Source organism: Centroberyx gerrardi, chromosome 20 (genome assembly GCF_048128805.1).
Source record: "Centroberyx gerrardi isolate f3 chromosome 20, fCenGer3.hap1.cur.20231027, whole genome shotgun sequence".
Taxonomy (NCBI): Eukaryota; Metazoa; Chordata; class Actinopteri; order Beryciformes; family Berycidae; genus Centroberyx; species Centroberyx gerrardi.
In genome coordinates, this window is record NC_136016.1 from 17,238,460 (window position 1) to 17,257,984 (window position 19,525).

Here is a 19,525-nt window from a genome sequence, read left to right on the forward strand (position 1 = left end):
GTGTGTGTGTGTGTGTGTGTATGTGTGTGTGTGTGTGTGTGTGTGTGTGTGTGTGTGTCTGTTTCTTTAGTGGGTGCTTATCATTCTATGAGGATATGAGTGATTCTTCCATTGTGCTCCGATATGATGGCATTCATTTTTACTGTGAATAACCCCAATTGTGTGTGTGTGTGTGTGTGTGTGTGTGTGTGTGTGTCAGAGGGAGAATGTTCCTGCCTGACTAATCCCAGTGGGGAACACTGGTGAGGGCTGCTACAGTAATTACAGGGGGAAGCTTTCTTCAACTGTCTGTCTCACTTTCTCTGTCTCTCTCTGTTTCTCAGCCTCTCTCTTGTCAAATGAACTGTAGAGCGGAATGGTGTATCAAAGTGTCTGTGGATTGATTGCTAGGATTTGTTACAAGTGTGTGTGTGTGTGTGTGTGTGTGTGTGTGTGTGTGTGTGTGGTGTCATCAGACAATGCTTCAGTTCAAAGCACAGGGTGAGGTGGTGAATATTTAATGTCACTCTCCAATGTGTCGGATGTTGCCATCGATTTCACACTCATGGCGACTACATGTACGCCCTTGTGTGCACTCACACACACGCTCTCTCTCTGTCTCACACACACACACACACACTCACACACGCACACACACAATAGTGTAGGGTCACTTCATAAAACTCACAATTGGGTATACGTTTTTGTTACAGCAGGGGAGAAAGGCAGTTGCTGCTGGTGCTTTTTTCTGTATATTTGGTGAAATAAACATGCTTATTATCCAATTTTAGCACTTTTACTTTTCAGATATAGAATTATCTAATCATTAATAGTTAGGTTTCATATGGGGTGAAAATGACGTCACAGTTAATTCACATCTGTTATGGTAGCAATCGCTCTGAAATAGATATTTAAATAAATCACATTGTCAGAGGTGCCCATTGATTTGAACTTGTCACTTTTCATGTGTCTGTTAGCTGCTTTATGTATTGACACACCTCACCTCTTGATTCTGATAGATTATTGATTGTCAGTGCAAAATCAAATTGCTGTGGCAATACCCAAGTGGCCTAAACCCTGACTGAAATGAGCTACCTTACACAGTGTGTCGTGAGCTGATTTGAATAAATGTCATGAATAATAATTTGTTTAACCACTATTGAAGTATTTAGAATTTACATATTTAGAACTTCTGCTGACTCTGTTCTGCTTGATGTGTCCGTGGATGACCTCATATCCATCTTCAGCTCAGTGGAAACGCATTCTGAAGCCAACTATTGTATTCCCAGGCGGATGTTCCCGAAGCGAGTGTGTTTTGTGTTCAAATGAAAATGGCCCTAGAAAAACAGCAGTATATGATTTATTCATTAGCCAAAACCATTTTAGAGCCAAATGCAGTCTAAATGCAGAAAGAAGCCGGAGCTGTCAATAGTTTGAGTTCAGCTCTTCCTCGCTGTGGTGGTAAATTCCCCTCAGAGGCTCGGTGTTCGCTCCACTGCTGCCGTGTCCTTTTTTCGTCAAGACTCTCTCTCTCTTTCTCACTGTCGCTGTCTCAGTTCTCTTGACTCAACTCCCTCTCTCTCTCTTTCTCTCGCACTCTTACTCTTTCTCTCTTCTTTCTTTATCTCCCTGGCTATTACTGTAAGCACAGACAGCCCCCATTTATCAAGCAGTTTTCTTTTTCTTTTTTATTCGTTTTCTAGAAAAGGTGTGGAAGGTGGTTTGCACAAGCATTGGGGCATTTTTCAAAGTTTTTGGAAATTAGATTTGTAGGTAAATTTTATATTTTAACTCAATAGCCTGCATAGATATAGGACGATTTCCTCTAGGTACAAAGCAGGGAGTGCAGACATTCTAAAATATTTTTAACAAGATGGGCAAAGATGCATGCATATTAGTAGAGTGTACAGGCAGGTTTTCTACCTGCACTGCAGAAATTATCACTGCAACTGCGTTTAAGGTGACTGCAGTGTGCAGTCTGATTAAAAACACAGCATAATATCTGTTATTCCTAGGTGCCGCAAACGGAAATGTCCACCAATCGCAGCAGTTTCACGCATTCACACTGTTATGTTAATACATGTTCAGAATCATAATCAACTTAATCTCCAGCTGTGATAAATGAACAGGAATTTGTCATGGTAACATTGGTGCATAGACATTTCAACAACAAAGTATTATTTTAGCTCCATTTTACTAAATATACAGTCAACATAGCATCAGATTGACAAATGACACCCATTATGGGACTGAAAATGGTGCTTCTCTGTCTGATATACACATGACACACACAAAACACATATATATACAATGGTGCATTATTATTGGAATATTTCCACATAATTTGTCTATCTATCTTTTTGTCATTTTTTGTCTCTCTGCCTTCACTCTCTCTCCCTAGGGCTTGTGCTCTTAATATTACTATGCCTTCTGGGCAATGTAGTCAGACCATGTTGTCTCCCAGATCAATTTGTGGTTGGGGGAGTGTGTGTGTGTGTGTGTGTGTGTGTGTGTGTGTGTGTGTGTGGAGGGGGGGTGGGTGGGGGGGTTGCTGAGACAAGACAGAGAGGGAGAGAATGAAGAGAATTAAGATTGAGAGGGAGGGAGAGGGGAGAGTCAGATCAATAAGCTGAACTCTTCAGCAGGGGAGCCTGCAAAGCTCACACAGCCCACACCTTTCACACAATATAAACTCCACTGTGGGATCACAATAGAGCAAATGCAAGCACACACACACACGCACACACACACACATGCCGACACACAGGCACAAACACTGTCTCAGTCTCAGCACCGATGCTGCCGAGACACATTCCTGTACCTTTGTTGTTTCAGATTCGGATGACATACAAATATTCTTTATTTTCTGATTTTAATGTAATTACATGCTTATATTCATCACCTCATTGGATCATTGCTGGAATTTCTATTTTGGTCCTGTGTATCTTAATGGGCAGAGCAAGGCACTAACACTGCCAGGGTTATAGCTGCATTCCCACTGGAGCCACTCATGCTAAAAGTGTATATACCCATGGTGCTTTAAGGGGTTTTGGGTAAAAATGTCAACTAAATGGCATATTTTATGCTATGCTACGTTACATTCATTTGACTTTGATTGCTGCAGAAGTGAGCAACCCTGGCTGTGCTGATCTGGATCTAATGCCCATAGCTGTGCAGGGCTAAGTCCTGGTGATGCTGATCAAGGAGGTGTGAGCTGACCAGTCGTTTTAGATCATCATTCCTGTTACAAGCTGTATAGGCCCATCTGTGCTGGCTTGAATCCCAGATGAGCTCCAAGATAAATACTGCACTTGGTGCCACTGCACCTGCAATCCACTTGCAGTTTTTTTTTTTTTTTTTGGTCATATCTGCTTATCCTTATCACTAAATATAAAAATGGTAACATGAGAAGAAAATTGCTGTGGAAAGTCAGATTATTTCTTCAGTTTCGGGTCCTGGTTGCTTTAGGATGCCTGCTGCAACTGTGAGTGCATATATACAGTATATATATATGCCTCTATTTCACACTTGGGCTTTGCTGTGTATCCTCTCAAGTGAGCATGATGTACAAGTCAGACAATTTAGAGGCTAGCCCCCGGCTGTTTGAATAGAGGAAAAAGAGGGAGAAGGAGGGAGAGGGATGGAGAGAGGGAGGGAGAGGAAGACAGCTATGGGGGGATGGAGAGGTAAACAGAGGATGCAACAGAGATGTGGACAATGAAAGTAGAAATGGATAGAAAATGGGAGACAAGGAGATCAGGGAGAGATAGAGCGTTTCTTAAATGGGTGAAAAAGAGTGAAAAGAGGCGGCGGACAGATAGAGGAATGCCTGCATGTATGATGTCTGAGTGTGTGGGAGGGAGACACACATACACACACTCACTAATGAGCTCTTCACACTTGAAAGCCGCTCATCACTCCCCCTTCTCCCTCTATACCTCCTTCTTTCCCTCCCTCCCTTCTTTCTCTCGCTCCCTTATTCCCTCCATCCCTCTGTTGCTGCCCCCCACCCCCCACCCCCGACCCCTTCCCATCATCCTTATAATATTCCATCCCTCCTCCCTGCACTGTTCTTACCGATCAATTGTTTTTATTTAGAGTGTAGTTCCTGCAGATAAATGCATGAGGCCACCGGCCGGTCATGACCGAGCGTCTCTGCTTGCTTTTCGTTATTGATGAAATTAGAGTTAAAGAGAGAGATACCCCTCTACACACACACACACACACACACACACACAGACAAGCACAGGCATGGGAAAGGTATGATCGACGATGAAGCAGGTGCACTGCAGGTTGAGATAGAGAGAGAGAGAGAGAGAGAGAGAGAGAGAGAGAGATGGACAGCGAGACACAGCGATACACACACAAAGCTCAGCCACCAGTACCACCACCTGTTCTCTAGCTTTGAATGATCGAGGGTTGTTTGTGTGTGTGTGTGTGTGTGTGTGTGTGTGCTCACCGAGCGTCAAACAGTGGTGTGTGTAAGAATGCGTGTATGTGCGTGAGAAAAAGAGACACAGAGAATGTGAGGTGAAGAGAGAGAGAGAGAGAGAGAGAGGTAGAGGGAGAGAGAGAGAGAGAGAGGTAGAGGGAGAGAGAGAGGTAGAGGGAGAGAGAGAGAGGTAGAGGGAGAGAGAGAGAGAGAGAGGTAGAGAGAGAGAGAGAGAGAGAGAGGTAGGGGGGGCTTAGGTACAGACATCATAGCAGCTCATATTCACCCACCAGCTCTGCTTTCTCCAACACAGAGAGAGACCGGCGTAGAGCACCCACCTCCCCCTCTCTCTCTCTCTATCTATCTCTCCTCTCCTCCTTCTCGTTTGCTCTCCACTGCGGGGGTACTGCTCCTGCTGTGTCGATTGGTAGGCAGTTACAAACGTTACTATTTTGAGAGGGAGTCAGTGTATGTGCTGCGAGCGCGGCAGCAGACGATCGAAAGAGGGGGAGAGAGAGGCAGGGGAAGGAGAGAGCGAGAGGTTTGGCTATTTCTGCCACGCATTAATCCCTACGCACAGGAGGATGAGGGAGGACGGGGAGACTCGGACCCGCGGCTGACGCCTCGCTGTGCGGCCGAGCCCAGGTAGAAGTAGAGGAACGCAGACAGAGGGTCTGCGGGTCGCGGCCGAGGAGTTTTTGCATTGCCGAACAACAAACTCAACATTTTTTGTTGTTGGTGTTTTGTTTTTCGGGGGCATTAAGAGGAAAGGAAGGCAAAAGGAGAGAAGGAGGTGGAGGTGGGAGGCGAGAGGAAAGATGGCGAGTTTTGGGAAACTCACAGACTACTTCAACCGCCGCAAGTCTCGAGAGGAGCTGCGGGTGGGCAGGAGCTCGCGGCGCAGCGGCAGCTACTGCTGCACTGTGGCAGAGGCCAGGTAACCTGTGTGTGTGTGTGTGTGTGTGTGTCTGTGTGTGTGTGTGTGTGTCTGCCTGTAGCCATATGCACAGGTAACAAGGAATGTCCTCATCTGTCTGCCTTCTGCCTGGCTTGTCACTGGTGGGCTGTATGTGTGTGTGTGTGTGTGTGTGTGTGTGTGTGTGTTTGTGTCTGTGTACTGGTATGCCAGTCTACCTGGGTACACCATACATTTGTTCCTGTGCCTGTAAACAGCGCATCTCCCCACTATACACTGTCATGTCTTTACGTGTGATCACATCCTATATCTTGAGAATGCTCTGATTACATATCACACTACAGTCAGTCTGTGTCTTTGTGTGATTTTGATGAGGTGATGATGCCAAAGCGTTGGAATCTAAATAGCCACAGATTCAGTGCATCCAGCTGCCGTTTCTACAGGTCTGGATCACTTCCTATCTAGATGATCAATCAGTGTGTGTGTTTGTGTGTGTCTGCGCACGCACACACCATGTATGCACACTTTCATGCATATGTGTGTGCGTGTACGTGTTTGTACATGTAAGCACGTGTATGTGTGCGTGTGTGTGTGTGTGTAAACGTGCCTGGTGTTACATAAGTGAGGAGGTGCAGTAGATGTGTGCTACCAGCCATGGTAATGGCTATAGACTCTCCCCACAGACTGGAGGTGACACGCTGTTGAATACTGGGGTTTTTTCTGGGACAGAAAAGGAGGAGAAGGAGATATATAGAGGAAGAGGGGCAGAAAGAGGGTTAGATAAGGATAAGGAGAAAGTCGACTGAGCTTTGTTTGCTTGCTCTTTTCCAGTAACACCCTGCCTCACACTCACGCTGTTCCACACATTCACTCCTGGGAGCTGCCCAGTACGACCGCAGTCTTTTACTGTTGGCTGCTGAGCAGCTCCACTGGAGAAGCTGGGGGTGAAGTGCCTTGCTCAAGGGCAAATTGATGGTAGTTGTTGAGGGAGGGGTCAATGTTTGTCATTCAGTTTCCATTATTTCCCAGACAATCTGTGGTCACAAGCCCACTCCTCTAACCTCAAGGCTACCGCTGCCCCAAACAGCTACTACTACTGTGGTGTTTGTGCATGTGTGTGTGCATGCAGCGCGCCATGTTTAATCTCCTGTCCTTAATCATACTGATGACTAAATTAAATAGGTTCTACATTGCCCCCACCATTTTACTTCAAATCAAGGTTGGTTGGCTGATGGTTTTCAAATGAAAACCATCAGCTCAGTGATGATCATTTGATAATCATTTCCAATATACTATCAAAGTACTACGGCTATGAGTGGGGGGATGGTTCAGGTGTCTAAATCATAAAGGATTATGCGCTGCACATACAAAGTCACATCTGCACCAATGTATTGTGTCACCATGTCAGTCTGTTGATCTGTCTCAAGACAACTTGTATAAGCTTGAGATTGGGGCTGTTACCACTGATGTGCAGCCAAGTGATGTGTATGTTTTCTCTGTGTATTCGCTGTCCACTCACTGACATGCAGGCTTTTGTCATATTGTTGAAATATGACACATAGCCCAGCATATAAACTGGTATTACTGCTACTGAATTAGTCTCATTCAGGATGTTGTTTGATCTTCTTATTAGTGGCTGCTTGTGATGTTGGTGATTTAGGAATTGAAGCATATTTTAGCCTAAAATGTAAATATATAACTTCACTGCATTCAGCCAGTCCACCACAGCACATATTTCACACTACAATCGCCAGGATGTCTCTCCCTATGGCTGGATGAATCATTCACATCCCATTTAGACAACACAAAGCACAGACTTCCTCAATACCACATATACCCAAATCTTCTGAATTGCACTGGGCATAGAGATATATGTTAAAGATATCTAATTGAATTTTTCCTGGAATGACATTTTCCCCAGATAGATGGAAGGTGTGTTGTTGGGACCTGATATACCTTTGCAAATAGATTTTAAAGTTTGGCTTCCACTGCAGCACTTTCGATGCAGTTTCTTTTGTGTCACACAGAAGCAATTCGCACTCTGCAAACTTCATTTCCGTGGCTTTGCAAAGTTCTAACAACCCCTTGCTTTGAATGACAGCACTGCAATTAGCCTCCTAGATTCAGAGAGAGAACGCAGTTGTCTCGCCCCCCCATCAAATAGGACCCATAGACCAAAGTAAAAATAGTGTGAAGGCGGGCTCATACATGTTTGGAGGCAACTTTGGAGTCTTGTGTTTCTCTTTCTGCTCACCGTTTTGTACCACAGGTGTTAGTGTCCTTTGAAAGAGAGAGAAACTTAATTTGTGCTGCAGATTAAAAAATCCCGAACCTCCAAAAGTCTTGATAGTATGTGAATTTCTCATGAGCTTATGTCAAATGATAGAATAATCAGAATCAAAATCTCTGAGAATACACAGATGCTAGCAGAAATACCTATTCTCTTATTTTTATCCGTAACCCTCCCCCCCCACTCTGTAGACTACTCTAGGCAACTTTCATCTCACCCACACCAGAACTGTTAACGTGGGTGGGCATCTGGTACAAAAAAAGAGAAAAATGTAAAAAAAATAAAATAACAGAGTGTGAAATGAGTTTAGACTGGCAGATATGGGATGAAAACGCTCTTAGATTCCCTGCCATTACAAATCCGGCATCTCCCTCTCCCCCACAGTCTCTCTCTCTCTGTCTCTCCCACACAGTCTTTCTCTCTCTCACAACCCGCCCCCCTTCCCACGCCCCTCCATCTCTTCCCGTCTTCTCCCTCTGTCTTACTTTCTCTCGTTCTCATCTCCTTCTCGATATGTCTCTCTCTCCCTTTCCCCCCTCTATCGGCCTTTTTCTCTTGCCGCTGTTCTCTCTGTGTCTCTGTCTCTTTGTAAGCTGACAGGCAGAGAGGAGGAGCCGGAGGGGTTTGGGGGAATCAGAGTTGTGACAGGCGTCTGTCTTTAGATGTTGGACCAGGACAGCCGAGCTCTGCCTCCTTTGTCTGCGACTGGATGGGATCGGGAGGTGTGTGCAGGCTAGACGTACACACTTTATAACGAAATCGCAATAACGCAAATCTATTCACATTATGAGAGATATGAATTTAATTGGAAATGCGTATGCGTGTGTTTATGTCTGTGTGTGTCTGTGTGGGTGAGAGAGCGAGAGAGAGAGAGGGAGAACAACAGAGAGAGAGAGAGATTGTTATCACTCGATGACTTAGTCACTGTGAGTGAATGGATATCCGGTTCTTTTATAATCACCTCTCTCCTGCACTTTGGAAATACACAGCAAGTGGCCACGTCACTTGTCACCTTTTACTGGATCTGATTAATGGCATGGCCTCTAAATTTAGATTTGCCAAGAGCTTGTGCTGTGTGCCTGCTGCTCCCTTCAGCGCTCAAAGCCCTTACATTCCCACTCATGCCAGCTTGCATTAAAATGTCCAAACTTTGACTATCTATAAAGAACTTGAGCTCATATTAATCTTTACCGTCCTTCTCTTTAAATCCCTACATTTCCTAGCTACTCCCATCATCAAATGGCAGAGGAGATGCCAACTTTGAATTCTTGGCTGTTCGTCTGAGGAAAAAGAAAGCCATTTTTTCTATGTAGTTTGATATTCATTTTCATGAAGTAGAATGATGTGAAGTTTATTTGTAACGTTGCCTTCCTCCAACAAAACAACAGTGCTTATTTTTCAAATTTTTTCACATCTTTTGAAGTCCATTTTGCTGTTGAGGAAAAATCATTATATTCTTTAGCTACTCCCACTTATTGAACACTGATCGCCAGAGGCACACATCTTGTAGATTACATGCAAATGTACCCCCAAAACAAAAACAGTCAGCAGATGAAGAGAGTGAACCATGTTCTTTTTGCAGAGAGTAGCCACTGAATAACCCATGAACAGATGTAAAGACACCGGAGCTGAGTCTCTGGCTCTGAAAGTTTTATTCAGCACCACAATAAAACTACAAAAAGTTTTTTAAATCAAAGCATGCACCACTGATGCCAGAAATACTGTGCCCTTTCTGGGATAAGTCCATCAATCTATAATGAACTGGGTTAAGTCCACCAGTCTGTAATGAACTGGGATAGGTGCATCAGTCTATAATGAATGAATGGCGATAAGTCCATCAATCTATAATAAATGAATGGGGATAAGTCCATCAGTCTGTAATGAACAGGTATAAGTCAATCAGTTGTATTGAACAGGTATAAGTCCATCAGTCTATAATGAACAGTGATGAGTCCATCAGTCTGTAATGAACTGGAATAAGTCCATCAGTCTGTAATGAACTGGAATAAGTCCACCAGTCTATAATGAATGAATGGGGATAAGTCCATCAGTCTGTAATGAACTGGGATAAGTCCATCAGTCTGTAATGAACTGGGATAAGTCCATCAGTCTGTAATGAACTGGGATAAGTCCATCAGTCTAAAATTAATGAATGGGGATAAGTCCATCAGTCTATAATGAACTGGGATAAGTCCATCAGTCTGTAATGAACTGGGATAAGTCCATCAGTCTATAATGAATGAATGGGGATAAGTCCATCAGTCTATAATGAATGAATGGGGATAAGTCCATCAGTCTAAAATTAATGAATGGGATAAGTCCATCAGTCTATAATGAATGAATGGGGATAAGTCCATCAGTCTATAATGAATGAATGGGGATAAGTCCATCAGTCTAAAATTAATGAACTGGGATAAGTCCATCAGTCTAAAATTAATGAACTGGGATAAGTCCATCAGTCTGTAATGAACTGGGATAAGTCCATCAGTCTGTAATGAACTGGGATAAGTCCATCAGTCTATAATGAATGAATGGGGATAAGTCCATCAGTCTATAATGAATGAATGGGGATAAGTCCATCAGTCTAAAATTAATGAATGGGATAAGTCCATCAGTCTATAATGAATGAATGGGGATAAGTCCGTCAGTCTTCAATTAATGAATGGGGATAAGTCCACCAGTCTATAATGAACTGGGATAAGTACATCAGTCTATAATTAATGAATAGGGATAAATCCACCAGTCTATAATGAACTGGGATAAGTCCACCAGTCTATAATGAACTGGGATAAGTCCACCAGTCCATAATGAACTGGGATAAGTCCACCAGTCTATAATGAACTGGGATAAGTACATCAGTCTGTAATGAATGGCCTTTACACGTTCCCACTTGTCACGTCAGCTTATCAAAGCAGCCACAGCTCTCATTGAATCTAGTGGCCCTTCTACCTGCGTCCTCTACCTTTATACCTCTCTATGCTGAAATACAGAAAGCTTTAAACAGAGGCTAATCTGTTTATATCCGTCTGTCCCGATGGGTCACCCCGTCTCTCCTCCTCCCTCAATATCCTGAGCAAGGCCGAATCCCTCCCCTGTTTGATACAAAGAGATATAAATGCTGCTATCTTGGGTCAGTATTATCCGTAGATTACAACTTTATAAATATCCAGGCGTCTCTTTGTCAAGTCCACTTCGAAGCAGGCTGCCTGGAGAGCGGTGGGATGTGTGACTAGATGAAAAGGAGGGAATATCTGAAAGGAAATAGGGGATGAGCGGGGAAAAGAGGCTTGCAAAAAAAAAGAAATGTGAGGGGATGGCTAGAGAAGATTAGAAGAAAAGAGAAGAGAAGTGATTGCGGGAGAAAGGAGAAGAGAGGTGAAGAGGAGAAATGGCAGGGTGGTGATGCCCCACCCCACCCCTCAACACACACACACACACACACACACACACACAGAGGGAAAAACACATCACTACTGAATGAGACTTTTAGAGGTTGGCTCAGGACCAAGCTAACTCACACAGCTCATGAATGCGTAAACATGTGCTGTTTACCATTGGCTTTAGAAAGAACTGACTTCATCAATCCATTGCAACAATAAATGGAACATTCATTAGTGCCAATGTACGAGTGGCTGAATATTCAAGAATGGACTTAGATGAAGATGTGTAGCACTCATTACACAGAATTGATTTCAGTCAGTGTTAAGTCTCAGAAATGCTTTGATCGCAGAATTGAAAGTATTCTGCCTCAAAGGCTTTGTGTACCAAAGACAGTTTCATGAAAACCTTTGGTATTGTTTTTGGTAAAGGTGTGTGTGTGTGTGTGTGTGTGTGAGAAGGAGTATGAGGATGTGTATTTATGTGTGTGTGTGTGTTTGTACTTGATTCAGCACCATGGATAGATCCCACTATATCTAGGGAGCTGCATTCACCAACATAGGCTACATCGTTCAATCAGGCCTCAAAGATGATGCTTCAATATATAGCTTTAGCGGTTGAGGTTTAGAATAGAAACTACCCATGCTTGACTCTATTCTAGCGTTGTTTACCCTCTCCCATTTGCAACTGTTCAGAAATAGGTTTTCGGATCAGGCTTAAGAAGATACTTCAGAAGTTGCAGTTTCACAGTGCACGGTTGAGAGGAGTCAAAGGGTTGTCTGTGCTACTTTTAGCATCAAAATAGGTTGCGAATACAAATCGCTGTACATCTGTTGCACTAAAACCTGTTTTTGTGGCAGTGAAAGCAAGACGTATTTCACCCCGCAGCAAGAAAGAGAACAGAAGCTTTTGCAAAGTCCTCTGGGAGCTCTCTGCTCTGTCAGTCAAGTACAGAAAGAGATAGAGAGACGAGCCAGAAACGCTCAGAAACATGTGTTGATGCTGTTTACGGTCGGCTGGTATGTGCGGGGGCCATCTCGAACAAACACTTTGTCCCGCTGCTGCCTTTTCGCACATGGTGTGCACACCATCAGCACAGAACATCCAGTCGTTCATGCTAATTCTCGCTCCGTCTTTCTCACTCTGCTACCTCATTTTCTGTCATTCTCTCTTATTCTTGATCTCTCTCTGTCATTTACTATCATATTCGCTCTCTCGCACATAACGCTCTGGCACACACACACACTAACAAAGACAAGGAGTTGTTTCCCATGACTGCACCAGCAAGGATAATACATTTGGCACCAGAAAATGTGAGGTTCGCTTGATGCTTACAACTCTGGGATAGACAGTGTTTTTGTGTAAATGCAGATTGCTGCTGGGAAGGAAAAATAGGCCCTCTCCTCTCCTCTCCTCTCCTCTCCTCTCCTCTCCTCTCCTCTCTTCTCCTCCCTCCTCTCTCCCTTCCCCTCCCCTCTCCTCTCCTCTCCTCTCTTCTCCTCCCTCCTCTTTCCCCTCCCCTTCCCTCCCCTTCCCTCTCCTCTCCTCTCCTCTCCTCTCCTCTCCTCTCCTCTCTTCTCCTCCCTCCTCTTTCCCCTCCCCTCTCCTCTCTTCTCTTCTCCTCTCCTCTCTTCTCCTCCCTCCTCTTTCCCCTCCCCTCTCCTCTCCTCTCTTCTCTTCTCCTCTCCTCTCCTCCCCTCCCCTCTCCTCTCCTCTCCTCTCTTCTCCTCCCTCCTCTTTCCCCTCTCCTCTCCTCTCCTCCTCTCTTCTCCTCTCCTCCTCTCCTCTTCTCTCCTCTCCTCTCCTCTCTTCTCCTCCCTCCTCTTTCCCCTCCCCTCTCCTCCCCTCTCTTCTCCTCCCTCCTCTTTCCCCTCTCCTCTCCTCTCCTCTCTTCTCTTCTCTTCTCTTCTCTCCTCTCCTCCTGTTTTTGTAGACAGAGTCGCTTAGCAACAGGTTTGCAGGATGAGTGAGGCCCAAATTGTCAGAGTGGCCTGGGCCGCCTGTTCAGCCCAGTGTGTTATCATCATGATGTGCTGGTGGGAGGCCAACCACTGTGTGTGTGCCTGTGTGTGTGTGTGTGTGTGTGTGTGTGTGTGTGTGTGTGTGTGTGTCAGGGGAGCAGTTTTCTAGCTGACACGGGGCCGATGTCAATAGTTTTCTTCTCAGGTCTGTGGATGTGCTGACTTAGAACTGGCTGTGTCAGTTTACCAGATAGCTCCCAAGTGATGAATAGCCCTAAGCCAGCTAATACATCTTGGGCCACTCAACGGGACTGAGACATCCAAGGAGGTTGTTTCACTCAAGTAGGAGGTACAGTTTGAATTTTACTCAAGAGCACTTGTCTAGAAAATTAAATGTAAAAGGGTAGCTCAGAGCTGCACCTACTATTCACAGTGCAATGCATATGCAATGGAATGATGCAGCAGTAATGAATTCTCTCATTTCAAATGAATTAACTTCCATTGGAAAGTAATGCATTCAATGCATTAAATGTGATCCCACGTTTCGATCGAAGGCTATAGGCTTGGCTGGCTTACACCAAGGTAACGAAGAGCTTATGCCCGGACATATTGATGCCACTGGATGAAATATGGTCCTGTATAGCTCACTGAGTAAAGCATGAAAGTAAAAAAATCTCATATATGCCTTTGTAAAATAAACAAAGAAGTCAACTATGTGTAATTTGTGAGGTTGAGAACAAGAAACCTAACGACAGAATGAGAAGATGGGGGAAAGTGAGTCTATACGTGCGTGCACGCACACACACACACACACACACACACACACACACACATCCAAATACACACAGTCAAATAGGTTGGTGTACTCATGCCATCAGTGTATGGACTTGAATTGCTTGCTGTGTTACCATTGCCTCCTAATCTCTATCTGATGCTTTTCTTCCATCTTTATCTCTCTATCATTCGTTCAGAATCAAAGTGAAACAATTGATTAATGGACTCAAAATTAAAATGAATGTATCTTCATAGCATAGATCAGTCCAATACATTTATTTTCATGAAATATATATCAGCCAAACAGAACAAAACAGCACAGGCTAGAATCCATCCAACTGAAAAGGATGGGACACTTCAGCCTGGGGGACCTCGGCTCACGTGTGCTGGATTGATTTTCAGCCTGAGATCATGTGTTCTGTACCCAAACTTGTCACGCAAGAGTCTGGAGGTTAGACCTCTTCTGCTCACGCCAGGCCGGCTCTGACGTCTGAAATGCTTTCCACGTTTCATCGAGTTTGATCAGATCAAGCTCATCAGAACTGGCATGAGAAGGGAACTTGGTGCCTCAGAAGTATTCTTGAGTTTTTGCCTGTGCCTTTCTTTACCTCTCTCTGTTCTATTGTACATGAATTAGACATGCACATTTTAGGGATGCAGTAATATCTGTTACATCTACTGTGTGGGCATTGTAGCATAATAACCCTTAGTGTCAGTTAGTGTCAGTTAACTAAAATATACAGTATATATTCTTGTGCTATAAGAGACAACAAGCTAAGGGTGTTGCTTGACTTTGGAATAAAACATTATGGGTATCAGTATGAAATGAATGGTGAAAAATATTTGGCTATGGCTTGTTTAAAAAATAAAAGTGAAAAATGAAAAGCAACCTAAAACAAAAACCAACAAAAAACAAACAAGGCAACTATTTTACAGACACATCACGTCTCATCAGTGATATTCGTAGGGTTTGTGTTATGGCTTGTCACTGATTTCTTATTAAGTCGATCTTGATATGAGGACTTGTCAGTGTGACTATTGATTAGTTTCCCACTGGGGAGTGTGTGGTCTCTCAGATGCTATAAGAGGAAGCTATTGTTATTGACTGTGTTCCAAATGGCCTTCAGCTTGATTATGCTGAGGTGGAAGTAATTTCACTATTGATCGGTACAGCTGCTCTCTTGCTGGTTGTTACCAATAGGCTGTGTGTGTGTGTGGGTGTGTGTGTGTGGGTGTTTATGCACATGTATCGGTATTCCTTTTTGTTCTCTGCCCTTCTTAGTGTTAACATTACTGTATAGGTATAATTTTAGCATTAGGATGATGCCGAAGACATCACATAACACTATTTGAATTGAGCAAGTGGCGTGAACACTGATTGTTTTCCTTGCTGTCTGACCAGGTCACTGGAGAGGAAGCTGCAGAGGCCCATATTGGCTAAATCGCGTACCCTACCCAGCATCCCCCAGTCCCCTACGGTCTCCAGGGTCCACCACTCGGACCTGATTGGTGGGAGTCCTCCTCGCAGGAAGAACCCGCCCTCTGCCACCAGCCACCCCAAGGCCTGCACTCTGCCTCCTGCAGGTAAACACACAATGGAGTAAAGCTCACAACTAAATAACCCTTTTTCAGTTGGCATCGCTTAACACCACTTGACTGGAACGTAGACTGGACTGCAACACACCCAGGGCCACAATGCTAGCTCCATGCAAAACATTCCCATTTTTGTCTATGAATTGATTTGTTTGTTCATCCATCACACGCGATATCTCAGAAAAAAATCTTGAATCTTTTTTTTTCATAATTTTCGTAATTTTCAGATTTTTTGCCCGCGTGTCATACGTGATATCTCAGACACCACTGATCAAATCTTGATGAAATTTGGGGAAATGATGCATCTCACCACTGTACTCTAGCTCAACAATTACAGTTTCTAAACAAGGTGACATATTTGTTACTGATTGGCCATGAGGGAAACTGCAGCATTCATGGCGGTTGGCATGTTTACTCTTGCCTTGTATTTCAAGGGGAGAAGTGTCCCTAGTGCAGGGGTCCTCGAGGGCCAGTGTCCTGTAGACTTTTGGTCCTCCCTGGTACTTAATGAGCCACACCTGGCCTGTGTCCACCTGAGACCAGGTGTGGCATGAACAAAACCTTCTGGAGGACTCCCTCGAGGACTGGAATTGAGGACCCCCGCTCTAGTGCATGCTTAACTGGATTATCCACGTTGCAGTGGGGCAAGAGATAGTCAAGAGGCTACCTTTCTTGAAAATCACGGTAGTAGTCTACCCGTCTTCATTTTTTAACAAGCACAAACTTTTCTAAATACCTGTTTCAGGAAAAACGTTTAAAAAAAATGTCCCCCTCATTTTCATCCTGAAATGGCTGGCTCTGTCTGGCTTATGTGAAGGGAAATGGAAGTGGCCTTTACCTTTTCAGTTTGTCATTCAGTCACCAACATCCGCTCCATGTCTTAAGAGCTACAATTATTCTGTAAGTGGCTAGATAAAAATATATGGCGCTATTAAAACACATGCGTGTGGTTTAAATGTTTGACACACTCGGCCCTCAGGGAGGCAACCTGCTGTTTCTCAGACCTCTGAGCCCACGACATGGTCGGCTATCAGAAAAGTGTGTCAGACTGGAGAAAAGGGGCTGCTAGGGATTAAACCAAAGCCTTCTGATTCCTCTCTGATACGCTGTGAAACATGTCGCTTTCCTTCCCCCTTTAAACTTCCTCAAATTCCGTCTGCGATCTTTTGATATCTGCTTCACCTGATAGAGAGCACACAGCGGCTACCTGTCTCAGCAGGAGTGTGTGCATGAAGATATATCTTCTCTCTCTCTCGCTTTCTCTCTCTCTCTCTGTCTCTCTCTCTCTTCTAAATCAAACACTTATTCCTTCACCTGTGCCTTACACACCATCTCCAGAATTGGAAATTGAGATGAAAAATTGTCATGGAGTTCAGAGGCCATGCCCTGCCGGCAAAGTTAGCTTCCATCTTAAGGAGGGATGAGGTCTCTTACAGGATGGAAGCATAGATGGTGAGGATTTATATGGAATCCAACCCCACTGTAGGCCTGGAATAGGACTTTGATCTATGTAGATCAAAATAAACTCGTACATAGAAAACACTAGATGACCAAAAGTTCCAAAAGGATGGCTAAGCACACTAAGTACTAAAAGAGAAACCAGAGAAAAAAAGGAATTTGTCAAATATTCAAAAGTATTAAAAGTTTTCAAAACTGATACTGACCACCAATACTTAGGGTTAGGGTTTTAAAACTGGCCGATGTTTTAATAAAATCTTAGTTTCTCAGTGGATAGCTAAAGAACAGTGGCTTCTGCTTCCAGCAGCTCTCACATCTTCCAAAGGGGGTCAACTGTGAAGTAATCTGCCCTCCAACCCTCAACTCCACATCCAAGACACAGACAGACCTGACAACTGTCAGTGAGCCATCAGCCGTAGCGTAAAAGCTCAAAGCTGCAGGGTCAGAGCAGGATCTGCCTTGCGTCAGACAGCCTTGCACTCTTCTCTTCACACACACGCACAGATAGACACACACAGTCAAGATCGGTCTGTCACTGCTGATCAGCGTTGTTCAACTCGACTCGATCAAAGCTCTCCGCTGCTGAAGATGGATTAGAATTGGCACATGTCAGTAAAGCATCGTTGAGATAAGGTTGTCTTGCGGATGCTTTCAATCGGCTGGTGTATCATCCCTAGCTGTGATGTGTCATACAGGAGAAGCTTGCACAGGTGCAAAACAGTTAACATTGGGGGAATCTTTTCTTAGCAATTTCTGGAGCTGTTATTTTACGAGCCACCAAACCATCCCACCCATCCTCACTTCCACTCTGCATCCTCTTCTGTCCTCCGCCTGGCTGGGGAGAGAAGGGAAAAGCCAAACTCAGGAAAGTAAAGAGAGATAAGAAAAGGCAAACATCAGAGGAAAAGAAGTTCTTGAAATAAAGTCAAGTCTTACTCTTGAAATAATATCAAACCTCAGAGGATTCACAGACAGACAGACAGGCAGACAGGTAGATATTCCTAACAAGCATTTGACTGACGGCGACATGCAGGAGGTGGCCAAGTTCGACATTAACCAAAACAAGCACAACATTTTCACAATATGATATTATGGCTCGATTAAAATGTATAAAAAACAGCTTTGGAAACTGCTTTGGACTGATATTAGAAAGATATTTAGGTTCTGATTTCACAAAACAGTGCAGGTAGCAGTCGTCTCAACTTTACACATACTATATTTACATGGGTTTTTCACTGTTGGTGCAGGCTGTCCTATCAACATCTATTAGACAGACATTAGTCAGAACGGTGGTGGGTACAGACAGAAAGACAGACAGACAGTAAGTAAGCTAAAAAGTGCTGACACAGCAATAGTTGTGTCTTTGTCCCGCCCTTCCTCTGTCTGCCTGTCTGTTTCTCTCTCTCTCTGTCTCATTTCTCTCTGTCTGCATCTTGTCCTTTCTTTCTTGACTGCGTTCCATCTTTCTGGCTCCAGCCCCTCCTTCCTGTTGCTGACTCTTGGTCACTGTGGATGCTGGTGCGAATCATACCCAAAGCTGGATGTATCCCCTGTGTATGCCCTACAGTCCTCTCTCTCTCTCTCTCTCTCTCTCTCTCTCTCTCTCTCTCTCTGTTATCATTCCAGACCAGATCCACTCCTCTAAACCCATGCCAGTTGACTACACATGGGCCCTCTAACAAACACACACACACACACACACACGCCGATGACAATGCCCTTTACCTGCTTTGACAGTTTGACCAATGTCACGGCTAATCCAGTAGGTGATATGTTTACAACCATCGGCTTAGTAGAAAAGGTGATGAAGTAAACACCAGCTTTGCACTGCATTTTATTTTATTGAATTTACCAAACTATGTCTGTTTTATGTGTTCAACTTTATAGTCCAAGAAATGTGTAGAGTACAGAAGACATCATAGGTTCCAAAGAAATAAAACTTCAGCATCTCCCACCCCTGCTCCCACCCCTGCACCCACAAAAATGCAGTTCACATCAAACATGATCACCCCTCCACACACACAACACCCCAACACCCACAGGTAAACAGGACAGAGAGAAAACCTGCTCATTGCAATGCCTTGTCACATTATTATGAAAGTACAATTGTGACTTATATTTTGGTACGTCTACACATAATTGTCAAGGGTTCCTTCTCAGGAATCATAAAAATCTGAAAATGGCGTCCAAATTTTAAAGGAGGTCTGAGAAGCTCCTTTTAGTGTATATTTAATTTTTTCTAATTTTAGGAAGTACATAACATCTTTGACCCAATGGGCAAAAGATGTAAGTGAGGGTTGCTTCTGCGTCATGAGGATCAAGCACCTCATGCGGAGTGTGGAAAAGGCTATGATCACATGGGACCAAATTGCGTCAGATTTAACACCAAACATGTCACAGAAGGCGTTAAAGGTACTGAGGTTCAGGCAGTGCCAGAACATTTGCATTAGGTTTGCAGGCTGACCGCCACAATGTGAGCAGAAAGGATCAGTACTTGGGTAAATCTTTGCCAGCTTAGCCTCAGTAAGTTGGACACTGTGTACTTTTTATACCCAAGTGACACTAAAACTCTCCACTGGAATGATTAATGAGGTGTTAGCTGCTTTATGTGATGTAGCCTACCTATTCAGTGGTGGGTGAAACACAGTTATACATATTTACTGTTACTTATTATTCTAATTCCTGCTGCCCTGCTTTGGAAAATCTTCCCCTTTTCAGTTTTAGACGGCACACCTCAGTCATTC

At 44.0% G+C, this 19,525-nt stretch overlaps 1 protein-coding gene across 1 annotated transcript in view; it reads left to right on the forward strand.

The window, feature by feature from the left end:
* The first annotated feature begins 5,229 nt into the window (after window positions 1–5,229).
* ankfn1b (ankyrin repeat and fibronectin type III domain containing 1b) overlaps window positions 5,230–19,525 on the forward strand; it is a 122,287-nt gene continuing 107,991 nt past the window's right edge. Inside the window, exons 1-2 of the mRNA XM_071907312.2 lie at window positions 5,230–5,348; window positions 15,133–15,314. Coding sequence (XP_071763413.2) covers window positions 5,230–5,348; window positions 15,133–15,314 — 301 coding nt within the window. The remainder of the gene's footprint in view (window positions 5,349–15,132; window positions 15,315–19,525) is intronic.